This window comes from Sapajus apella, unplaced genomic scaffold (assembly GCF_009761245.1).
Source record: "Sapajus apella isolate SASKATOON/1434 unplaced genomic scaffold, GSC_monkey_1.0 scaffold118, whole genome shotgun sequence".
NCBI classification, from domain to species: domain Eukaryota; kingdom Metazoa; phylum Chordata; class Mammalia; order Primates; family Cebidae; genus Sapajus; species Sapajus apella.
Window position 1 is genome coordinate 4703889 of NW_022437058.1, and position 25079 is coordinate 4728967.

The window sequence follows — 25079 nt, forward strand, 5'->3', positions numbered from 1 at the left end:
CTCCGTCTCAAAAAAAAAAAAAAAAAAAAAATTTTTTTGTATTTTTGGTAGGTTGTATATTTCTACAAATTTATCAATTTTCTAGGTTATTCAATATGTTGACATTTAAATATTAGTAGTATTCTCTCATAATTCTTTTTGTTCTGCTCCAGTTGTAATGCCACAGAAACAAAAAGCATTCGTTTTTTAAAATTTGTGTTACCTTATTTTTTTTTTTCTTAGGTAGTCCAGTTAAGGGTTTGTAACTTCGTTGGTCTTTTAAAAAATCTCATTCACGGCCAGGCGCGGTGGCTCACGCCTGTAATCCCAGCACTTTGGGAGGCCAAGGCAGGTGGATCACAAGGTCAAGAGATCAAGACCATACTGGTCAACACAGTGAAACCTATCTCTACTAAAAATACAAAAAAAAACCCTCCAAAAATCTAGCTGGGCATGGTGGCACACACCTGTGGTCCCAGCTACTCAGGAGGCTGAGGCGGCAGAATCACTTGAACCCAGGAGGCGGAGGTTGCAGTGAGCCGAGATTGCACCACTGCACTCCAGCCTGGTGACAGAGCAAGACTCTGTCTCAAAAAAAAATAAATAAAATAAAATAAAAAATAAATCTCAATCTTGATTTTGTGAATTTTTTTCTATTACTTTTCTATTCTCTTGTTTATCTATCTTTATTACTTCCTTCCTTCTGCTAATTTTTAGTTTCTTTTTTTTTTTAATTTCCTTGCAATATTAAGTTAGGTTATTTATTTGAGCTCTTTCTTCAAGCTCATGCTGCTGTAACAAAATACTACAGACTGGGTGGTTTAAGCAACAAATATTTACTTCTTACAGTTCTAGAGCTGGAAGCTAGGAAGTCCAAGATTCAGGTGCTGGTAGACTCTGTGTTCATAAACGCCTCTTTCATATTTTCTGTGCTACATTCTAACTGACTTTTTACATCTATCAATCATCCATGTCATTAATTTCCTCTTCATCTGTGTCTAATCTACTCTTGCCCACTCACTTTGATATTCATAAGTGTGATGTCTGCATGTTCAATTTCATCATACAATATTAAGAATATTCATTTTCAATGATCAAGATTTAATAACTTTAATAATTTTTAGTGCTTCATTCAAGAACATTTTTTTGAATGAATTGCATTTATTAGGAACAACACTGAAAACTCACAAATATTTTGCACAGTTAACCCCAGGCCAGAGGACACTTGGCAACCACATAGAAAAAGGATACCAGGACAGAGTCCACGGAGACAGAGGCAAGTGGATCATCTGAGGTCAGGAGTTCAAGACCACCCTGGCCAACATGGCAAAACCCTGTCTCTACTAAAAATACAAAAATTAGCTGGGCGTGGTGGGGCACCTGTAATTCCAGCTATTCAGGAGGCTGAGGCAGGAGAATTGCTTGAACCCAGTAGACAGAGGTTGCAGTGAGCTGAGATAGTGCCACTGTACTCCAGCCTGGGTGATAACAGTGAAACTCTGTCTCAAAGAAAAAAAAAGATAAGAAAAAGAAAAAAAAGAAAGAGTAGAACAAAAATGGTAGAAATCAGGCAGAGTGTGGTGGCTCCTGCTTGTAATCCCAACACTTTGGGAGGCCAAGGTGAGAAGATCACTTGTGGCCAGGAGTTCAAGACCAGCCTGGACCTCTCAGTGACCACTGTCTCTATAAAAAATTTTAAAATTAGGGAAACTGAAGTGGGAGGATCACTGAAGCTCAGGAGTTTGAGGCTGCAGTGAGCTGTGATTGAGCCACTGCAATCCAGCCTGTGTGACAGAGCAAAACCCAGTCTCTCTCTAGCTCTCTCTCTCGCTCTCTCTCTCACACACACACACCACAAATACTGATACAGAAAGCCCAATAAACCCCAGGCTATCAGGTGTTACAAATAAAAGGATTGGATGGTAAAAGTTTTGAGTTGGGATGTCAAGAATGGCTATAAATAGAAAAAACAGATCCCACAAAGCGAAGTTGTCTGGGGAAATGACTGCAGTGGCAGCAATATTAGATGATAGAATGTGGAATATGTCAACTGATGACCTAACTCTTCACAGCACTACGTGTCTCAAGGAGAAAATGCAGGTAAGTATGTTTTATGAACTGTAAAGGGAAGTATCAGGGCAGCTGTAAGTTTCCTTCAAGGAACAAATTGTTATTTTACAACTCTGATAATTTTGACTTTTGGGGAAGAAAACAATTTTAGGGTCAGCAAACATGCTAATTTACCTACAAGCATGTATTTTTAATAACATACCAGTGTAGTTTTTAGATTTAGCAAGAAGTAATTATTCTTTTAATTGCTATTTAAAAATTGTATTTTGGCCTGGTGCGGTAGGTAGCTCATGCCTGTAATCCCAGCACTTTGGGAGGCCGAGGAGGGCTAATTACCTGAGGTCAGAGGTTTTGAGAACAGCCTGGCCAAAATGGTGAAACCCTGTCTCTACTAAAAATACAAAAACGAGCTGGGCGTGGTGTTGGGTGCCTGTATTCCCAGCTACTCAGGAGGCTGTGGTAGGAGAATCACTTGAACCCAGGAGGCAGTGGAGGTTGCAGTGAGCTGAGATTGTGCCACTGCATTCCAGCCTGGGAGACAGAACAAGATTCCACCTTAAAAAAAAAAAAGAAAAAAAGAAAAAAAGAAAATTATATTATGGTAAATTTCTGGGGAAGGAACAACAAAAGAGAATAACAATAGTACTATCTCACACATTACGCTACAAATGGTTAATGGCATCAAAATCTACTTTCAACAAAAATAAAAAACTTACGGTCCATAATCCCCTTACCTTGCGTTTGGGTCTCATTCAGAAATAGCTTTAGCTTCCTGCTCCGAAGACCAAACACTTTGGCTGCTTCATATAGAAGACCTTGGTGGGTGAGTCCATTCTGCCCAAGTGGGTTTCCAGGCAGGAGAGTACCCACTGTCCCCATTAAACACTCTATGGAAGAAAGAGCAAACTGGATTAAATCTCGAGTTCACCTTCTAACTCCAACACAGGCGGCCACAGTGGACAGCTCTAACAGGCAGTGCTGAGACCAGCAGTGGATCCAGAAGCATGAGCGCGACGGTGGGAGATGCAGTCCTTGCAGAAACAGCCTTGAAGATTTCATAGAGGTGAAGGGGAAGGGGAAAAAGAAAAAAACAAACAAACAAACACCTTATATAAAAGCCCAGAGGCTTGGGGAACAGACACTTAGTACACAGTCAAGTGAAGAACCTGCTGAAGACTTCAGTGCAAATGTGCACAATGTAGATCCTAAACAATCAGGAAAAAAATTTGCTAAAATCTAGTCTGTTGACTCAGACATGGAGGTACACAAGTTTTCAGAACATTTTCCCCCAGAAAGAAAGTAAAATTAGAAATTAAAATGTTTTGGCACTTAAACAATTTAGTTGTAATTTTTGCCTAACCAATTTTTTCATTTTCTTTCTTTTTTTTTTTGAGACGGAATCTCACTCTTGTTACCCAGGCTGGAGTGCAATGGCGCGATCTCGGCTCACCGCAACCTCCGTCTCCTGGGTTCAGGCAATTCTCCTGCCTCAGCCTCCTGAGTAGCTGGGATTACAGGCATGTGCCACCATGCCCAGCTAATTTTTTGTATTTTTAGTAGAAACGGGGTTTCACCATGTTGACCAGGATGGTCTCGATCTCTTGACCTCGTGATCCACCCGCCTCGGCCTCCCAAAGTGCTGGGATTACAGGCTTGAGCCACCGTAATGGTTTTTCATTTTCTAGCCATGCCAGATAGCTGAGGGTCTCTATGTAAACACACCAAAAGAAGAGTCTGCGGGTGCTCCCTAAAGCAGCATGGGAGCCCACACTTGAAAGCAATACTTTGAAGCCGACTAGAAACATGCACATATATACAGAACCTTAATGCCCAGCACCCCACACTCTGCCTGCTGTGAGGAGGCACATACCGTGTGGCTCTGCATTCAGGAGCTGCAGGTTGACAAACTGACAAAGAAGAGTGCCAGAACTGTTGATCAGAGAGGGAGCCGATCCTGCAGTCACACAAAGTGTTTTTCCACTAAGACTCAGTAAGTCGGTTTGGTTTTGTATTTCTAAAAAGTAACAACGACAACAATTCTTTCAGGGTTAATGACAGTTCAAAACTGAAGTCATTTAATTTTTCCCATTTAACTATTAAACTAACATGTATCCTTTTACGACGATGCTTTCCACTTAATTTCTGTTTATCAAAAGGTATTGCCTTTTCTATAAAACCAGCCTTTAATGACATGTAATGGTAAGAAATCTTAATGTTGCAGAATAAACATCATTAACATTCATAATCTGAAATACGGGGCAAATTGTTTTTTCTATTTTAGTATTTTCCCTTTATAATACAGCTCCTCTTACAATTTCCTCCTATATCAGAATCTCAAGCTTCACCATGAAAAGCTTATATTAAAAAATGATAATTACAGTCAGATGACATTTGACTCAGGAACAGATGTGGAAACAAGCAAGATGCACAGAACACGTGCAGTATAATCTCGTTTAGAGAACACTACACATTGCTCGGGGATGCAGGCACAGGCAGATGACTGGTAATGGCTGTGATACAGGACAGACTCCAACTACTGAGCGGAAATTGCAGGTATGAAACTAGGCTGGGGCATTTGCTCAAGGAACGAGGAACTTGCTGCACCAGTGGCTAGATGCTCATGCTCAGCCTAGGCCCACATGGTCTCTTCTCTCAACCACAGGTGTGGCCTTGTAGGAAGTCTTCCAGGACTGGCTGACAGAAAGAAAACATTTTAGGGCTTGCTGTGTAGGGCTTTACCGCACAACACGCTGTGCCATCTGTAGTAGACAATTACAGTCTTACAGCCCTGTTCTCACTGTGGGTAGCCCTGAAGGATAGCGATGGGTGGAAATCCTCCCAATGGGAACAACTTCATTCAGTGCAGCTAGCTGGTCATTTTGTTCAGAAGGAGAAATAGCTAGGAGTAGATCTACACTGATTCGTGGACACTGGCCAATAGCTGGACTAAACGAGAACAGCCAGGGGCTCAAAGAACAGAATTAGAAAACCGGTGACATGGAAGTTAGGGCAAGGGGTATGTGGACAGATCTCTACAAACGGGCAGACTATGAATGAGCATCTAAAAATGAGTGGGGCTGGGCACAGTGGCTCACACCTTTAATTCCAGCACTCTGGGAGGCAGAAAGGGGAGGACTGCTTGAGGCCAGGAGATTGACAGCAGCCTGGGCAACACAGCAAGACCTCCTCTCTATAAAAAAGAAAAGAATTAGCCAGGCATGGTGGTGTGTATCTGTAGTCCTGGCTACTTTGGAGGCTGAGGCGGGAGGACTGCTTGAGCCCAGAAGTTTGAGGTTACACTGGGTGATGATTGAGCCACTGTACTCCAGCTTGAGGGACAGAGTGAGACCCTGTCTCAAAAAAAAAAAAAAAAAAGAAAAAAAGAAAAAGAAAAGAAAAATTGGTGGACATGACCTATTTGGTTGCTAGCCACTTCTGCCCTTGTCCAGTGGACTGATGAACAAAGGGGCCACTGGGTTGGGAAGAAGAATAACCATGGGCTCAGCAACATTACTTCCACTCCTCAATGCTGATTTTGCTGCAGCTGCTACTGCGTATTCCACTTACCAACAGCAGGAACCATTACTGAGCTTTCAATATAGTGTTACTGCCAGGAAAGAGGAGCCAGACCTCTGATGGCAGCCTGTTTGTACTGGACCGTTTGCATCATGGGAAAAGGCAGTGCTTTGGTCTTACTGGAATACACACTCCCTTTGGACAAGAATTTGCCACTGTCACCCATAACCCAAACCCACCATCCATGAACATAGAGAATATCTCATTTGCTCAATTTGTTCCTTGAGCAAATGCCCCAGCCTAACATTGCTTCTAACCAGAGAACTCATTTTTTAGCAAACAAGTGTGGCATTATGTATTAATATATATTAGTCGATTCTTATTTTTCCACTCTCTTACTTCCTTACCATATAGCAAAATATTTTAACAGGTTAACCTCATATCTCAGTAAAGTTAAAGAACAGAAAAGGGAGGAGGTATGACTCAGCTAGAAGAAAAATCAACATTACTCAAAGAAGGATAAGGCAACTTTCCATCTTGTTTTGGGTAATGAAGCTGGCATCTTTGAAGTTGTACAAGAAAGAGTTAAAAGCATGATTTTTAATGTATTAGGGTCTTTATTTGGAAGTTAAATATGGTTTAAAGAGCTATGTATAGATGTCAAGATCACAATGGGGTGAACTATGGTGGTTTCATCCTGTGTCAATGCAGCTAAGCTAAAACTACTTCCCAGGTTCTGTCTGGCCTGGTTCTGGGTAACAGCTTAATCACAGAGAAATCTGCATAGGATTTAGAAGGCAGAAGTTTATTAATAGTCATTATGCTCACAGGCTAACACGGGGCCTGGCACCCCTTGGCTTTCTCAGGTTGCTGTGGGTCTGTCGACTTGTTGGGTTAAATGGGACAGTGCCCAGCCCACGTTCCTGCCTCTACTCTTCCGGATTCCAGGCCAGGAATGTGTGCAACTCTCTGGCAAATTGTACCAGCAGTTTCTTCTGTAAGACACCTGCCTGTCAGTGTCAGATGTGGTTAGACAGATGTGCACTCCAGCCTGTTTTTGCTTTTCTTTGCTTCTTATCCTACAGCGACTTTAGGCAGAGACCTAGCCTTCCGCTGACTTACCCACCACCTTGGTGGAACCTGGTGATGGGTAAGTCAGATGTAGACCTTTACTCAGTTTCTCTCACATTGCTTTTGTGTCTCCTAGCCCAACTTTAACGGATACAATAGCAAACAGTTTTCCAGTAGCTCCAACAATTCATAAGCCAGCAGTCAATGAGAGTTCCTATTATGTAATATCCCTGACAACACGTGATTCTGCCAGATTCTTCTAGTTTTTGCCAATCTGGTGGCAGTTAATAGTACCTCACTGTGGTACTATCTTGCAAGTTCTTGATTACTATTCAGATGCACCAGTTGTTCCTTAGCTGGCCATTTGCATTTCTTCTTTTAAGTTATTTAAAAGTTTTTGGGCCAGGCGGGGTAGCTCCCGTCTGTAATCCCAGCACTTTGGGAGGCCAAGGTGGGCAGATCACCTAAGGTCAGGAGTTTGAGACCAGCCTGACCAACACGGAGAAACCTCATCTCTACTAAAAATACAAAATTAGCCAGGCATGGTGAAGCATGCCTGTAATCCCAGCTACTGGGGAGGCTGAGGCAGGAGAATCACTTAACCTGGGAGGTGGAGGTTGCAGTGAGCCGAGATTGTATCACTGCACTCTAGCCTGGGCAACAGAGCAAGACTGTCTCAAACAAAATTTTTTTAATGTTTCTGAAAATAAGCATTCAGATTTGTAAAGTGAGTATTAGTTTTCTGAGGCTGTCATAATAAAGTCCCACAAACTGGGGATGTGGGGAGTTGGAGGAGCCAGGGAATAAAAATAAAAGAAATTTACTGTCTCAAAGTTCTGGAGGTCAGAAGTCTGAAATCAAAGTGTGGTCAGATGTGCTCCGTCAGAAACCTGTAGGCAAATCTTTTTTTGCCTCTTTCGAGCTTCTAGAGGCTCCTGACAATCTTCGCTGTTTCTTGGCTTGTAGCTGTGTGTAACTCCAATCTCTGCCTTTGTCACCACTGGGCATTTTCTCTGTGTGTCTCTATGTCTTCACATGGCCACCTTCTTATTAGGACAACAGTCATGCTGGATTAGAGGCCCATGCTACTGCAATATGACCTCACCCTAACGAATTACATCTGCAATAATCCTATTTCCAAAGGCCACATTCAGAGGTACAAGCGGTTACGACATATCTTTTTTGTCAGAGGTCACAATTCAGTATGTAACAGTGGGAGAATGCATCTATAATTCTTTAAAATATTTTTCAGGTTTGCTTTATTGAGAATCCATGTAGTGAGATTCAGGCATTACGTTTAATAAAGTTAAAACTCAGATTGGGCGTGGTAGCTCACACCTGGAATCCCACCACGTTGGGAGGCCAAGGCAGGGGGATTGCTTAAGGCCCTGGGTTCAAGACCAGACTCAGCAACACAGTGTGACTTAGTCTCTCAAAAAAAAAAAAAAAAAAAAATTAAATAAAATTAGCCGGGCATGGTGGTGCACGCTTGTAGTTCCAGTTACTTGGGAGGTCAAGGCAAAAGGTTTACTTGAGCCCAGGAGGTTGAGGTTGCAGTGAGCTATGATTGTATCACTGTCCTGTAGCATGGGTGAGAGAGTGACACCCTGTCTCAGAAACAAAAACCACCTCACCAGGGAGGACTCTGAAGCCTGAAGCCTACCAGCTGGCAAACAGGTGAGAGGGGAGGATTAGAGCCATTAAGTGCGGGCTTTTCAGTCACACCACACTGTGAGGAGGCATGAACAGACACTGCAGGCAGGCACTGCTGAAGAGCTGGGCCCTGACTCAAGATTAGCAAAAATGAAAAAGGTATGTAGTGCAACTGACAGCGAATTAAGACCTTCACCTCAAGTCAAAACACAGGCTCTTCTCACTTTCCACATACCTGTTTCATTATGGAAGACAGCCAGGTCTGCATTTTTCACACCAAAAACACTACTGACAACACTCTTCAATTTTAAAAGGTCCAATCTATTATCACCTTTTGGATTTTCCAGAAACAACATTCCACCTAAAAAGTCACAAAAATAAGACATCAGACAAGTAAAACTAAAATGTTAAATTTGGAGCAAAAGGGATACAAAGGGGTTCAAGCCCTAATTTTTTTCCTTTTTCTCCAAATATATATCTATCATCTATCTATCTAATCTATCTATATCTATACATCTATCTATCTATCTATCTATATATATATATATCTAGATAGATAGATGTATAGATATCTATATCTATCTATATCTAGATAGACATATAAATAGATATCTATATGTATATAAATAGATATCTATATGTATATATATCTATCTCCATCCTTGGTATGTGTTTTGGCATCCTTGGTAGATATGGTCCAGGCATAGAACTTGACTAGGCAACCTGTTCTTGTCTTTTTCTAGTTTCAAATCTTTGCATTTATGATTCTCATTTTTCATTTTGTGCCAATTGTAAATCCTCATGGCTCAGGTTGGTTAAAAATACTATCTGGCCCCTGAAGTCGATTTGTTCTGCACTTTAGATTTATGTACAGATATTTACTTTATTAATATGTTTGGACGTTTTGAGTTAATTGTTGAGCCAAATGCATGTAGAGAGATGCCATGGGGCCCTTTGCCCAGTTTCCCCCAATGGTGACATTTTACAAAACTACAGTATATATCACAAACAGCATACTGACATTCATGCAATCCACCAATCCTATTCAGATTGCCTCACTTTTACTTTTACTCATTGGGGCATGTGTACATGTGGGTATGTTCAGTTCTATGCAATTTTATCACTCGTATAAAATCTTGTACCTGTCACCATCATTAAGATACAGAGCAGTTCCACAACCGCAAGAATCTTCATGTTGCCTTTTAATATCCACACCCAATTCCCTTCCAGGACCATTCCCTCCTTAATCCCTGGCAAATAACAGTTGCCATTTCTATAATTTTATCATTTAAAACATGTTATGTAAATGCAATCATAAAGCATGGAATGTTTTCAGACTTTTTTCAGTTGGCATCAATTTCTTTCTTTTCTTCTCTCTTTTTTTTTTTTGAGATGGAGTTTAGCTCTGTCACCCAGGCTGGAGTGTGGTAGCGCGATCTCGGCTCACTGAAAGCTCCACCTCCCGGATTCAAGCAATTCTCGTGTCTCGGCCTCCCAAGTAGCTGGGATTACAGGCACCCACTAACACACCTGGCTAATTTTTGTATTTTTTCAGTAGTGACAGGGTTTCACCATGTTGGCCAGGCTGGTCTCAAACTCCTGACCTCAGGTGGTCTGCCTGCCTTAACCTCCCAATGTGCTGGGATTACAGGCATGAATGACTGTGCCTGGCCTCATCTGGCATCAATTTCTACAGATTAAAATAAGTTGCTGTGCTAATTGATAGTTGTTCCTTTTTATTATTACTGTGTTATGTGCTATGATATGGCTGTACCGCAGTTTGTTTAACCATTTATCTGCTGAAGAACATCTGGGGTTGTCTACATTTTGGGGCCATTATGAATACAAGTAGTATATACATTCATGTGGCGGTGAACGTAAGTTTTCAGTTCTCTGGAATAAACACATAGGAGCGCAACTGTTGAGTCATTCAGAAAGCACATATTTAGTTTCTTCACAATGCCAAACTATCTTCCTGACAATGCCAAACAGAGTGGTCACACTGTTCTATATTCCCACCAGGAATGTACGTGAGGCAGCATTTGGTGCTGTAACTTCTTTTAATTTTAGTCATTCCAAGGTGTCTAGTAAGATCGCAATGTGATTTCAACTTGTATTTTCCTAATGGCTAATGACATTAAATATTGTCATGTACATTTCTGTCATTTATATATTCCCTTTGGTAGATGTCTGTTCGTATCTCTACCCTATTTTGAAACTTGATTTTTCTTTACTGTTGAGATTTAAGAGATTTTTATATATTTTAGATATGTCCTTTGTCAAATATATTATTTACAAAGATTTTCTCCCAGTCTGTAGCTTGTTTTTCATCCTTTTACAGAATGTTCAGAGCAAAATCTAAATTTTCATTTAGTTCCATGTATCACTTCCCTTCTGTGGTCAGCGCTTTTGTGTCAAGGCTTTAAAACTCTTTGTTTAATGTTGAAATGAAAAATCTTAAGACTTTTCCAAAAATACTAGTAGAACACTTTGGCCTCCTAGGCAAGCAACCTTAACTTATTCCATCTGCTGGAGATGTACTTTTGATCCAGCTATTGTTTCATAACCTAGTGTGTTTTATAACATGTACGGCAGTATCCATTACTTTATGTTTACTGAGCACAGCAATAAAACAAAAAACCTCATCTATTTATCTTTTTAGGATTCTTGTTTTTGTAAAGACTGCTGAACATACACGTGCTATAAAAGTAGCTAACAGAGCAATGATGATAGCTAGCTTTGTTTTGTGTTATGTCTACTCAAAAATTGCTGCCCATTGGTCATTTACACCCTTAGGGTTTTGCTCATTTAGATGCTGACTATTTGTTGGATATGTAGATATTTTCCGAATAAGAGAAAATACTGAAGCATTAATAGTTGAACATAAATTATACTATGAGGAAGTATATGCTTCTACTAATTTGATTCATAGATTTGCCAATCTATAGAATGCTGATGGGACAGTTAAAACTAGAAAAAGAGGCCGGGCGCGGTGGCTCAAGCCTGTAATCCCAGCACTGTGGGAGGCCGAGGCGGGCGGATCACGAGGTCAAGAGATTGAGACCATCCTGGTCAACATGGTGAAACCCCGTCTCTACTAAAACTACAAAAAAAAAAAAAATTAGCTGGGCATGGTGGCGCGTGCCTGTAATCCCAGCTACTCAGGAGGCTGAGGCAGGAGAATTGCCTGAACCCAGGAGGCGGAGGTTGCGGTGAGTCGAGATCGCGCCATTGCACTCCAGCCTGGGTAACAAGAGCGAAACTCCGTCTCAAAAAAACAAAAAACAAAAAAAAACTAGAAAAAGAGAAATGACTATGTGAGGAAAAGACATGGTTTTGGTAAGGTGAACCTATTACGTATGAAGGATGTGTGTTCGTTAAGAGAAAAAGACTAGTTTTTATCCTAAAGTAGAATGACTTGTTTCACAATAAGAGTAAGGAAGAATTTAACCCAAAACAGTATGGATGTAAGAAAGTTGTAGTAGGTTTGTGGAAGAGAAATCTTGGAAAAGGAATTTTAAGCGTGGTGAAGCTGGCTAAGATCTGAATGAAATTATAAGTTATCAAAATAATGAACCTTATTATCAAAAATCTTTGAGTTTTTTACTAACTTCCCCAAATCAAACTCTAAACTTAAATCTTTCCTTGAGCTAACTTTGGGAGCTTCCAGAGGGCCCCTAAAATATCTCAAAAGGATTTTCTTTCATCATGAAGAGAAACTGTAAACGAGTTGCACTTATTTGATTATGTTAGATCTGCATGAGAAGCACTGTCAAATAAGAAATGATGCTTAACCTTCTTTGAGTTATATTTGTACAGATGTATTACTAATAATGTGTTCCAGAAACTGTATGAAATTCCTAGAAATCTGACAGGTCTAATGTTATCAGTCACAATTCTAGTTACCTTAAAGTGCTGTACACCACAGAAATAACTCAACTTCCTTGTCAACTACAACATTACTATAGTGAACTCTCATCACATATTTAACCATGGCCATTTAAAATCTTGTCATCCACAGATACTTGTTTTACTCCAGCACTTTCCTGAAAGTTACTGTGAGCAACTACGGATCTGAAGTGTTTCATCTTTGAGGAGACGCAATGGAAAGGACTCTGACAAGCACAGGTTTGTGTTAAGATCACATCACTGGACTGGGTAAGAATTCCCAGGGCTCTAGTGAAGTAATTAGCTAATTCATAATGCTGTCACAATGGCAATGACATTTCAACCTGAGTTTTGGAGGGGACACTCAAACCACAGCAGGACAGAAGAGACATTTTTACTATATTGAATCTTCCAATCCATAAACATGTCCTCCCACTTAAATTTTGTCTGATTTTTTTGATCACTATTTTGTAGTTTTTGGTATACAAATCCTAACACGTTTTATTAGGTTTACATCTGAATATCTCTATTTTTTTTGTGGAGACAAGGTCTCACTCTGCAGCCCAGGCTGGAGTATAGTGGCATGATCACGACTCCCTGCCGCCTTTATCTCCCAGGCTCAAGTGATCCTCCCACCTCAGCCTCCCAAGCAGCTGAGACTAAAGGTAACCACCACCACACTTGGCTGGTTTTTTATTTCTTGTAGAGATGGGGTCTCACTTTGTTGCCCAGGCTAGTCTTGAACTCCTGGGTTAAAGTAATCCTCCCGCGTAGGCCTTCTAAAGTGCTGGGATTACAAGCATGAACCACCATACCTGGCCTGGCATCTTTTTTTAAGTGACTGTAAATGAAACCATATTTTAAATTTCATTGTCCACTTGTTCACTGCTAGTATAGATTGCTAGTATGAAATAAAAATCATTTTTGTATGTTTATCTTATATCCTGTGACTCTATGTTTTTTTTATAAGCAATATCATTTATATTCAATTATGTTGGAAACCCAATTAATGCTTGGACCCAAAGGGTACAGAAAAGGCCAAACTTTAAAAAATAACATTTAAAGATGATTTGTAGCTTTCCCTCATAATATGAATGTTTTCAGCAGGACGGTAAATTGCAAAACATATCAAGTCATATTAAGGCAGAGGACCAAGCTGTGGCTGCACTTAAAAGTTATTCCTAGGAAAATAAACTTGGCGTTGGGAGCTCTTCTTCCCAGGTATCTGGTCAACTGACCCAGGAATGGGCAGTCCTGGAGTTGGCAGATGGGAGAATAGGCCCTCCCTCTCTTATCATCATGCTGCTGGCCCTCTGTGACTAGAATACTGGCCTTGTTTACATTACTGACGCACACTCGGTGACTATCTCACTGATTCCTTCTACAGGGCCACCTGAGACAGCCAGGATGTTGGCAGTGATGGACCAGCTCAATGTCATACAACATCACTGAAGTTGCAGAGCAGTTCAGGGAACCATTTACTGTCTGAGACATCATCACAGGTCTAAATAAACACATAACCACCATGGGAGCAGCTGGCATGGGAAGACCAATATGGTGATCCCAGTCCTCACCTGTTCAAGAAAAACAAACAAAAACCTTAAAAAAAAAAGCTCATATTAACTATAAAACCTTATTTTTTAGGTTTTTTTTTTTTTTTTTTTTTTGAGACCGGGTTTCATTCTTTTGTTTTTTTTGACGGAGTTTCGTTCTTGTTGCTAGAGTGTGGTGGCACAATCTCGGCTCACTGCAACCTCCGCCTCCCAGGTTCAAGTGATTCTCCTGCCTCAGCCTCCCAAGTAGCTGTGACTGCAGGTGCCCACCACCACGCCTAATTTTTTGTATTTTTAGTAGAGACAGGGGTTTCACCATCTTGGCCAAGCTGGTGTCGAACTCCTGACCTCAGGTGATCTGCCCACCCCCGCTCCCAAAGTGCTAGGATTACAGGCATGAGCCACCGTGTCTGGCCTATTTATTTGGGTGTCTGTATGTAGATTCCTTATGATTTCCCATAGGGGCAGCTTTATTCCTTTATCTATATGCCTTTTATTTCCTTTTCTTGCCTTGATCCACTGGCTAGAACTTCCAGTACAATGTAGAATATGAGTTGTGATTACCTTATTTCTGATTTTAGGTAGAAAGAATTCAGGCTTTCCCCCTTAGGTATAATGGTAGCTGTAGGATTTCTGTAAAATGCTCATTTATCCTGTCTACAAAGGTCTCCTCTCTTCCTTTTTCTGTGAGGATTTTCATCACGAATGGGTGCTGAATTTCATCAAATGCTTTCTCTGAATCAACTGCTGTAGTCATGTAATCTTTTAGTCTGATAACACAATAATTATATTGATTTTTAAATACTGAAGCAGCCTTGCATCTCTGGAATAAATCCCACTTGGTCATGATGCATACTTCTTTGTACATATAGCTGAATTCTATTTAATAATTTATTGCTAAGAATTTTACATTTATATTCATGAGGAGTATCTGTTTTCTGTTTTTTCTTTTCTTCTTGAGATGGAGTCTCACTGTTGTCAGCTGGGCTGGAGTCCAAGGGCACAATCTTGGCTCACTGCAACCTCCCCCTACTGGGTTCCAGCAATTCTCCTGCCTCTGCGTCCCAAGTAGCTGAGATTTACAGGTGCCCCCCGCAACCATGCCCTGCTAATTTTTGTATTTTTAGTAGACACGAGGTTTAACCATGTTGGTCAGGCTGCTCTTGAATTCCTGGCCTCAGGTGATCCACCCGCCTCGGTCTCCCAAAGTGCTGGGATCACAGGCATGAGCCATGGTGCTTAGCCTATCTTTTTTCTTAATACTGTCTTGATCTGGTTTTGATCACAGGGTAATAATCACATAAAATGAGTAACGTGTTCCCTCCTCTTATATTTTCTGGATGAATCTGTGTGGAACTGGTGTTAATTCTGGTAAGAATTCTCCAGTGAAACTGGGCCTGGAGATTAGTTTAGAGATTTTAAATTATGAATTGAGTCTCCTTAATAATTATAGGGCTACTAAAATGATCTATTTCATATCGTGTGAACTGTAGTAGTTTGTGTTTTTCAGAAAGAGGGTTCATGTCAGGCCAGGCAGTGGCTCACACCTGTAATCCCAGCACTTTGGGAGGCCAAGGAGGGCAGATCACTTGAGGCCAGGAGTTTGAGACTAGCCTGGCCAACAGGGTGAAACCCCATCTCTACAAAAAATACAAAAATTAACTGGGTGTGGTGTTGCACACCTGTAATTTCAGCTACTCAGGAGACTGAGGCACAAGAATTGCTTGAACCAGGAGGTGGAGGTGGAGGTGGCAGTGAGCTGAGATCGCACCACTGCACGCCAGACTGGGAAACAGAGTGAGACCCTGTCTCAAAGAAAGAAAACAAAAATTGGTTCGCTTCATCTAAGTTGTCAGACTTACATATAGAGATTTATTCATAGTATTTGTGTATCTTTTTGATTTCTGCAGTCTGCATCGATAATGCTTTTTATTCCTGATATGCAACTGTGTTTTCTTTCTCTTTATTCGTCTCACTAGAGATTAATTTTGCTGAAATTTTTGGTAAGAACCAGATTTTTGTATCATATTTTCTCTCATTTTCCTATTTTCTTTTTTTTTTTTTTTTTTTTTGAGACGGAGTTTCACTCATGTTACCCAGGCTGGAGTGCAATGGCGCGATCTCGGCTCACCGCAACCTCCGCCTCCTGGGTTCAGGCAATTCTCCTGCCTCAGCCTCCTGAGTAGCTGGGACTACAGGCACGCACCACCATGCCCAGCTAATTTTTTGTATTTTTAGTAGAGACGGGGTTTCACTGTGTTGACCAGGATGGTCTCGATCTCTTGACCTCGTGATCCACCCGCCTCGGCCTCCCAAAGTGCTGGGATTACAGGCTTGAGCCACCGCGCCCGGCCTCATTTTCCTATTTTCAATTGCACTGATAGCTTCTATTTTTATTTCTTTCCTTCTTACTTTGCATTTATGTTATTTTTTTTCCTATCTAGTTTCTTGAGTTTAGACCTTATTATGATTTAAAACCATCTTTCTTTCAGGTTTTAGTGCAACAGATTTCCCTCTCAGGACTGCTTTAGCCACATGCCACATATTTTGATGTCGTATTTTCCTTTTCACTCAGTTCTCTTTTTTTCCTCTTGAGACTTCTTCCCTAATCATGGATAATTTAAAAGTATGTTGTTTATTTTTGAGAGTGTGCAGATTTTCCTTTTATTGTTCTACTACTAATTAATTGATTCTACTGTGATCAGGCAGCACACTCTGATTTCAACTCTACTAATTGGTGGAGGTTTGTTTTATGGCCCAGGTTATAATGTATCTAAGTTCTGTGAGAGCTCGAAAATAATTTATATTCTGCTATTTTTGGGTGAGGTGTTCTCAGTGGTCTATCGATTACTGAAAAAGGTATGCTGAAGTCTCCAACTATAGTTGTGGATTTGTCTATTTCTTCTTTAATGTCTGTATCTTTTTATTTCACGTATTTTGTAGCTCCTTTGTTAGATGCATATAAATTTAGGGTCACTCTATTTTCTTTGTGTATTGACATGTCTATCATTATTTAATGCCCCTGGTAATTTTCTCTGCTCTGAAGTCTGTTTCATCTAATACAAACATGACCATTCCTGCTTCTTTTGATTAATATTTGCATAGTATATATTTTTCTACCCTTTTACTGTCAACTCGCCTGTATCATTATACTTTTAAGTTTCTTATAGACAACACATATTTGGCTAATGTGTTTTTAATAATTCTGCCAATCTTTTGTTGTTTTTTGTTTGCTTGTTTTGAGACACAGTCTTGCTCTGTTACCCAGTCTGGAGTGCAGTGGCATGATCTTGGCTCACTACAACCTCTGCCTCTCCGGTTCAAGCAACTCTCCTGCCTCAGCCTCCTGAGTAGCTGGGTCTACAGCCACCATGCCTGGCTAATTTTTGCATTTTTAGTAGAGGTGGGGTTTCATCATGTTGGCCAGGCTGGTCTTGAACTCCTGACCTCAGGTGATCTGCCCGTCTCGGCCTCCCAAAGTGCTGGGATTACAGGCATGAGCCACTGCGCCTGGCATACTTGTTCTGATTGTTTTCTCTCCTAGCTTCTTGTGGGTTACTGATATAGTTCGGATGTTTGTCCCCTCCAAATCAATGTTGAAAAGTGGCGCTTAGTAGGAGGTGTTTGGGTCACTGGGGCAGATCCCTCATGAATGGCTTGGTAGCCTTGTTGCAGTAATGAGTTCTCACTCTGTTCATTCATGCGATAGCTGGTTGTTTAAAAGAGCCTGGCTTCTATCTTGCTCCCTCTCTCATCATGTGATACACTTGCTCCCACTTCACCTTCTGTAAAGCAGAGTAAAAGCTTCTTGAGGCCCCCACCAGAAGCAGATGCTGGTGCCATGCTTCTTGTACAGCCTGCAGAGCTGTGAGCCAAATAAACTTTTTTTCTTTACAAAGTATCAAGCCTCAGGTATTCGTTTATAGCAATGAAAAATGGACTAACACAGTTACTTAAACATATTTTAGAATTCCATTTTTTATTTTTCTAGGGTTTTGTATGTATCCTGTGGTACAGTCTTTTCTTACTGGTAACTCCAAGTAGTACCTAATATAAACATAACTTCCTAAGGTTCATTGGTGTCAATATTTTACCAGTTTGTGATAAATGTATAAACATGGTCTCCTTTGTAACTGTCTTAACTATTACTTGTTCAGTAAGCCCTTACTTAATATTGCTGGTAGGTTCTTGGAAACTGTGACTTTAAGCAGAATGATGTACTGTATAACAAACCAACTTTACCACAGGAGTTAAGTTCCCATGGCACACAGTACATCCTTTCACTTAAAATTGCAGGACCCAAGAACCCACTGGTGATGTTCAGGCCTCAGTGTACATACACAGAGAACCACATCAAACAATGATACAGTGCTTGTTACACCCATGAGAGGAATGAAAGTCAATTGAATTACCCTCTATTTTGATTTTCCATTTTTCCTTCCTGATGTTTCTGGATTCCCCCTTTTATTATTTCCTTTCTGTGTTAAGAACTTCCTTCAGCTACTTTTAGGGCTGGTCTGTTGGCAATAAATTCTTTTAGTTTTCTTTCATTTGAGAATATCTTGATTTTCCCATCATTCTGAAGGGTATCTCTGATTGATATAGAATTCTTGGTAGACAATACTTATCTTTCAGCACTTCAAAAATGCTGCCTTTTCATTTTCTGGCCTCTGTAGTTCCTAATGATAAATCCAGTATCATTTGAATTGTTCTTCCCCTCTAAGTTAGGTGTTATATCTTTCACTGCATACAAGACATTTTTTTGTCTTTGGTTTTCAGAAGTTTGATTATGATACATGTTGACGTGGATTCTTTTGGGTTTATCCTGTTTGGGTTTCATGCATACCTTTACTGACACTGCAGAGGAGGTGCTGGTAGTATGTGGCCTCACTGCTGCCATGCATTTGTGAATGGGAGGGATGCACTGTTACTGCCCAAAGGAGATAGAAATCCAGGCCTCCCATGTGGCCTCCACTGATACCACTGGGCAGAGGGGCTCATTTCTGCCCCACTAGGATGAAAGTCCCAACTCCCTACTTGGTCTTGTCTGATACCCCTGTGACAGGGGGGTCTTCAGCTTGACAAGGGTCAAGGCCAGGTTACCTAATTGGCCTTTGCTGGTATGGGTGGTGATGGGACCATAGTTTTTTCTATGGTGTATGGCTAGAGTAGAGCAGTTATTAACGAAAAATATCTCAGTGCACTGTGACCTCCACCTCCCAGACTGAAGCAATTCTCATGCCTCAGACTTCCAAGTAGTTGGGATTACAAGTGCCCGCCACCACACCTATCTAATGTTTGTATTTTTAGTAGAGACCGGGTTTTACCATGTTGGTCAGGCTAGTCTCTGTGGGTCAAGATGCCCAGGGGGAGACCTATGTTAATTTGAGCTAAATAATTGTAAGCTTGTTTGGTTCAAAGTACACTTAAGTTTACGTACCAAACTAAACTATATTATTGGTGCAGTTAATTAGAAATCAAGCAGCAACAGGAGGCCTAAGGTAAAGACCACCTGAGAGGGAAGTAACACCAGGAAACAACGCAGGGTGGTTGCAGAGCAGGCAATACTGCTCTAGTCCTACGAATGCCTTCTGAACATGGAGAATGTATGAGGGTCTGGTAAAGAGGGCTTATGCAAAGATCTCTGAGAAGGAAGGTGACCTCTGCTCACAAGATCTGGGAGGGTCTTTGCAGATGGGAGCTGGCAAGGAGGAGAAAAGCCTTGCAGGGCAGAGATTATGGAACACCTCAGGCTCTGCCTAGGTTCTTGGAATATGGAATGGTTTTAATTGCTCTATGCCCTCAATGCTCAGGAGATAAAAGCCCCTTGATGCATTGGGTGGGGTCAGACAGGGTGGCTCCTTGTGCCAGACTTCGGATGCACCTGCGCCCTGATAACAATCAGAGCACTAGTTTAGCGAGTCTTAGAAGCATTTCAAGTACTCCACACCATCTTACCTACCCCTTCACCCTCCCTTCCACGCCCATAAGATCAATGAATTATGCATATAAGAAAAGTGTTTGGAGCCCAGAGCTCGGGGAAAACCACCAGGACTAAGGGCACCAACGAATGGGGCTGGGGCTGGTACTGAACAGTTTCAGACTCCTGACCTCAAGTAATCCAACCACCTTGGCCTCCCAAAGTGCTGGGATTACAAGCATGAGCCACTCCACCTTGACAACTGTCACTGCTATGTGACTTAAAGCATCCTCCTATAAATCTTCTTAGAAGTAGTTTGCCTATAGATAGAAGTATTGCACACTACAGCCTCTTCACTGCGCATGGCCCTCCTTCAAGCCTCGGTGACCTAATGGGGGTGGACCCCTTACTGCACACGGCACTTGCCTTCATGGGAACAGGCCCCTTGCTGCGCACTGTCCACCTCCTGGCCTAGGTGACCTAATGGGGTGGACTCCATGTTTTATTGCTCATGACCCTATTACTATCCTTAAAAATGATTTCACTCACTGCCCTGCCCCCTAACCTATACACAATAAATATTCATGCTTCTGGACATTCGGGTCCTCGCCTGACTCCGCTTATAGGTGGCGTGGCCCCCTGAGCAAAGCTGCGTTTTCCTTGTACTTCTGTGTCCTGTCTCTTTATTTCCCGGATCCTGCACCTCAGCACAGCATAAGGCACACCTCACGACTCTGTGGGGCCCTCAGCCCTACAGTATACAACTGAGAACATATTGAATCTCATTACTCAAAGAGTCAAAAGCTACAATTTATATCCCATTTTTTCTCCTTTTATTCTGCTCTCTTAAAAATATACGCTCACTTAAAAAAAAGTAAAAAAATTACACAATATGCAAAACAGAAAATGAAACTACATTACAACTTGCCTCACTGATAATACAAACAGCCACGGTCAGCCCCTTCTTGTCTTGTCCTACTTGTCCCATAGAAAGAATGAGACAGGAGAAAATAATTAAATAAGTGACTGAGATATATTTTAAATGATCTACTTCCTTTTTTTTTTTTTTTTTGAGAAAGGGTCTTGCTCTGTCGTCCAGGCAGTGATGTGATCTTGGCTCATTGCAGCCCCCACCTCCCAGGTTCATATGATCCTCCTACGAGCCAGTATCTTCCCTACCTTAATATCAGACTTTCATAAGTATATCTAAAATTCCTAGATATAACAACAGAAGCTGCTATTGCGATTTTTCTTTTTTGGTATTGTAATTTTATGGAGAACCCACTACCCGAAGAACTAAATGTTTTTCAAGCCAATTGCTGTTTACTTTTAATGATGATTACCAGAATCCACACACTGACTTTGCCAGTTTTAGAAAAACAGGCCCACATAGCCATTTTATTTCTGGGCAAAGCTCATCTACTCTCCTGGCTACCTTCCTCAAGAGAACTGTTGTGAGAACAGTTCTGCCTTCTATCCCCCCTCCATCTTTTCTGAGCTTCCTCTCTCTAGCTCCACCCACTACTGTCCAGAGCAATACTTCCAGACTGAGTGCTGTGCCAATCTCTACTGGGGACAGAATATCAACACGTGAGTACATCAATCCGGAACCTTTCAGCAGTTCAGTGGAACTCAGCACTCACCTGTGTTTTTCCTTGAATAAGGATTTTATCTGATGGAGGAACTGGATATGGTTTCAAGGGAACCTTTATGGTGGAAATATGAACTCTGTGTGGCTTTCGAAACATTATTCAGATATCTTCACTCTGATTTCATCGGTTGGACCAGATAGCACTGAAAGCACACACAGAAAATTTTAAAAGGAAAGTACATTCTATTAATCAGAACTTAAAGAAGGTACTGTTGAACAAGGGCTACGGATCCCATGCTGAATCATCACAGAAGGGCAGTCACCCGTCCCTCTCTGCTGGGTAATCTATGAGACTAACTGCACTGCAGTACAGGATTACCTTGTGTCCTTTCCCCCACTCTTTGGGGACAGGGCATGTTTCTTTTCCTGACACAATCAGTGCCTCATGAATCTTGAAACCAAGAAATAACTCAGAACCCACTTAACAAAGTTCTGAACTGATTCAGAGGTCATAAGCACCTTCTTATCTGCTGGAGCAGCCTCCACAGACCCTGAACCACCTGGGAAGCAAGAGGTATGGCAGCTGTCACTGCCCTCTGCAGGGCAAGAAATTCCTGATTCTCTCACTGGCAGGGGCTTGGCAGCCCCTCGGCTCTCCAGGATGAGCTCTGCGTGTGTTCCTCAGTTCTCTAATGAGGAAAAACTGTCCCCACTCTGTCCAGACCCAGGAACCTCCCCTAAGCTAGAAGCCTGTCTATGCTGACTGCAGCTCTGCCTTTCTGCAAAGACGCTATCATCTCTGATTACCTTCTGCCCCAGTCACAGGGCCTATATCACAGAAGCCCAATGGAGCTAAAAAAGGGATGGGAAAAGGCACAGGTTGGCTCAAAGCTACAGCTTGGGAGTGAACATGTGGGGAGGGGAAGAGGAGTGACTTTCCTGCAGAATACAATCCAAACAGACTGTAGATCAGTGACTATCAAGCACTGATCACTACGGTTTGTATTACCTGCCTCTCCTATCTTTTCCCAACAACCAAAATGCCAAAATAGTAGCTTATTGTTAACTGACAAACTAATCTTTTTGTGAAGTTTCTGTTTGTGACTGATGACTTGTTGAGCCATTCCTTCAACTACCACTGACTGGTCAGGAGTGACATCTAAGCGGACCAAAGCCTGTGGGAATGAACAGTGCACACCACACCATGGCAATCAAACAAGGAGAAACACTTCTTCCCAACTCAGCAAAATGCCATTTAAAACTTAATCTGGAGACTCTTTTTTTTTTTTTTTTTTTTTTTGAGACGGAGTTTCACTCATGTTACCCAGGCTGGAGTGCAATGGCGCGATCTCGGCTCACCGCAACCTCCGCCTCCTGGGTTTAGGCAATTCTCCTGCCTCAGCCTCCTGAGTAGCTGGGATTACAGGTACGCGCCACCATGCCCAGCTGATTTTTTGTATTTTTAGTAGAGACGGGGTTTCACCATGTTGACCAGGATGGTCTCGATCTCTTGACCTCGTGATCCACCCACCTCGGCCTCCCAAAGTGCTCGGATTACAGGCTTGAGCCACCGCACCTGGCCAATCTGGAGACTCTTTAATGCAGCACTATTTGTTCACACAAATGAGCAAAAGCAATAAAATTAATCTAGTTTATTATTCAGGTACTTCTTCAAAACCAGCCAGTCCTCCATCTCTGGAGAAAGGTGTGCAGCTTTTTGTTTCTTTTTTTGTAGGGTGCTGCTCACAGGAGATGCCCTGAAACCACCTCTTGAGTCCCCTCACATGACTCTGCTTTTCGGACATCTAAGAAATAATATCAACTCTTCTAATAAATAAGATCAATAATCATGAAGCCCTTGGAGCAGCACAGCTTTTCAGGCCACAACAGGTGGATCAAAGGCCTCACAGCAGTAACTCCAAGTGCCTTTCTTATACCATGACCCCTGTGATCTTTAGGTTTGTCAGAATGACAAAAGACTAATTCTACAATGAACCACAAAGCTTTTTGACTTAATATAAACTGCCATATTTTTGCTAAGGTTAACGTTTCTATTTATTCTGAAGGTTGTCGATTATGATGTAGCAATAATGACACCATCACTTCTGTTACACAGCACATTGCAGAGTAGAATACATTCTACAAAAGACTTGTAAATTAGGAATCATCTCATTTACCTTTGAGCAAAAACAGAAGTTAAGAAATGACTCACTTCACAAAGGCATCAGAGGTAATGAAATGAATGATAAACTCAAAACTCCAGTCAGTGGAGGGCCATCAAGCCCACTACAACATCTAAGCCATGTCAAGAAACTCAGAAGCATCACATGATGAGGCCCCTAACTTCTGTTTTAACGAGGAAGAACTGCCCACTGTCAAGTGTTTACAAACCTCCTACCTGCCTTCCCTTGCATTCCTTCCCAGCTTTGATACCTCTGACTCCTTGCCACTGTCTGCCCACGGGGAGTTCTGTACACATCTAACTTAAGTGCCTGGGTAAAGGACTGAGGAGGTCGACCTTCCTTTCATGGAGGTGCTGCTCTACCTTCCCCCTGCAAATGGTAAGCTAAGCACAGATATCCCCAACCCCACATGCGAGATCTTACAACTATGCCGACTGGGGATGTCTGATCAAGATTGCAAGTAGTTAGTCTCTTTTTCATCATGGCAAAAAATATTGACACCAGAATCAAAAACAGCCTGTATATTCTCTTCAAGGAGTGTTTTCTGACCACTTTCACCTCTATGCCAATTTTTGGATAGGAGCTCTCTGTGTACTTATTTCTACCAGATAACTTAACAGGTAGAATACTAAGCAATGGCTTAATTTCATATGTTCTTGACACTCCTTGAAGGGTTCACTTTTTTTAAGACAGAGTCTCGCTCTGTTGCCCAGGCCAGAATGCAGTGGTGCAATCTCGGCTCACTGCCATCTCCGCCTCCCAGGTTCAAGTGATTCTCCTGCCGCAGCCTCCCGAGTAGCTGGGACTATAGGCACGTGCCACCATGCCTAGCTAATTTTTTGTATTTTTAGCACAGACTGGGTTTCACCATCTTAGCCAGGCTGGTCTCGATCTCCTGACCTTGTGATCTGCATGCTTCAGCCTCCCAAAGTGCTGGAAGTACAGGTGTGAGCCACCGTGCCCAGCATGAAGGGTTCATTTTTGTGCAACCCCACACTTGAGACAGTTACATGTAGAAAGCACAAGATACTTATGTATTCATTAAACAAATGCATATGTTAAAGGCATAATGATATATTAGTTTAACAAAGCCAATCTAAACCAAGTAACTGGTTTATTTTACCCTGAGACAAACTGTCAACATTATCAGGAAAGGCACAGGCAAATGCTTTCTCCTCTTATGCTCTCATCTCTTGGTAAAGAAATGTTTCAGGAAACAGAAAAATACCTGAGCATCTGAGTGTGCTTCAAACTGTGCAGTCCCACCTGTGGCCTGATCAAAGGTGTACATGAGGCGGATGTCTTCATCATGCAATTCATGGCCTTCCACAACAATGGTCCCTATGAAGAAGCAGATACACTGTTAATCAGCTTCCCTTCTTCTTCAAGCTGCGCCACTACCCATGTATTATGCCCCTTCTTCATGAAAATTTCACAACAGCAAAGCCACAGAGGTTTCAAGAGACCATTTGCCTCTGACTCATGTCATGGTTGTAGCCAAGATATGACAAACTTTCTTTGGACTACACTACACTACCTTGAAGACAGTTAAATCATCACCAATATCTAGTTTTATATAAACTCTCGGGTCCACAGACATGACAAGGCTAAGGGAAGGCACCTAGAGGCAACAAATGCTCACCATAAACACAGAG

General features: G+C 41.7%; 1 protein-coding gene across 13 annotated transcripts in view; it reads right to left on the minus strand.

Annotated features, from left to right (window-relative positions):
• Positions 1 to 2913: 2913 nt before the first annotated feature.
• The window catches only part of LOC116538242 (isoleucine--tRNA ligase, cytoplasmic-like), a 60209-nt gene continuing 38043 nt past the window's right edge, over positions 2914 to 25079 (minus strand). For 9 of the 13 annotated variants that reach the window (XM_032260527.1, XM_032260524.1, XM_032260523.1 and 6 more), the window contains 2 exons: positions 24653 to 24765; positions 22830 to 23418 (listed from right to left, as the gene is read on the minus strand). In XM_032260527.1, the coding sequence (XP_032116418.1) occupies positions 23350 to 23418; positions 24653 to 24765 (182 nt within the window). In that variant the 3' untranslated portion in view covers positions 22830 to 23349. Of the gene's footprint in view, positions 2937 to 3919; positions 4064 to 4427; positions 4744 to 13698; positions 13777 to 20327; positions 20626 to 21293; positions 21445 to 22829; positions 23419 to 24652; positions 24766 to 25079 lie in introns of those variants that run through there. The other 4 variants (XR_004263573.1, XR_004263572.1, XR_004263571.1 and 1 more) reach the window with 4 other exon arrangements.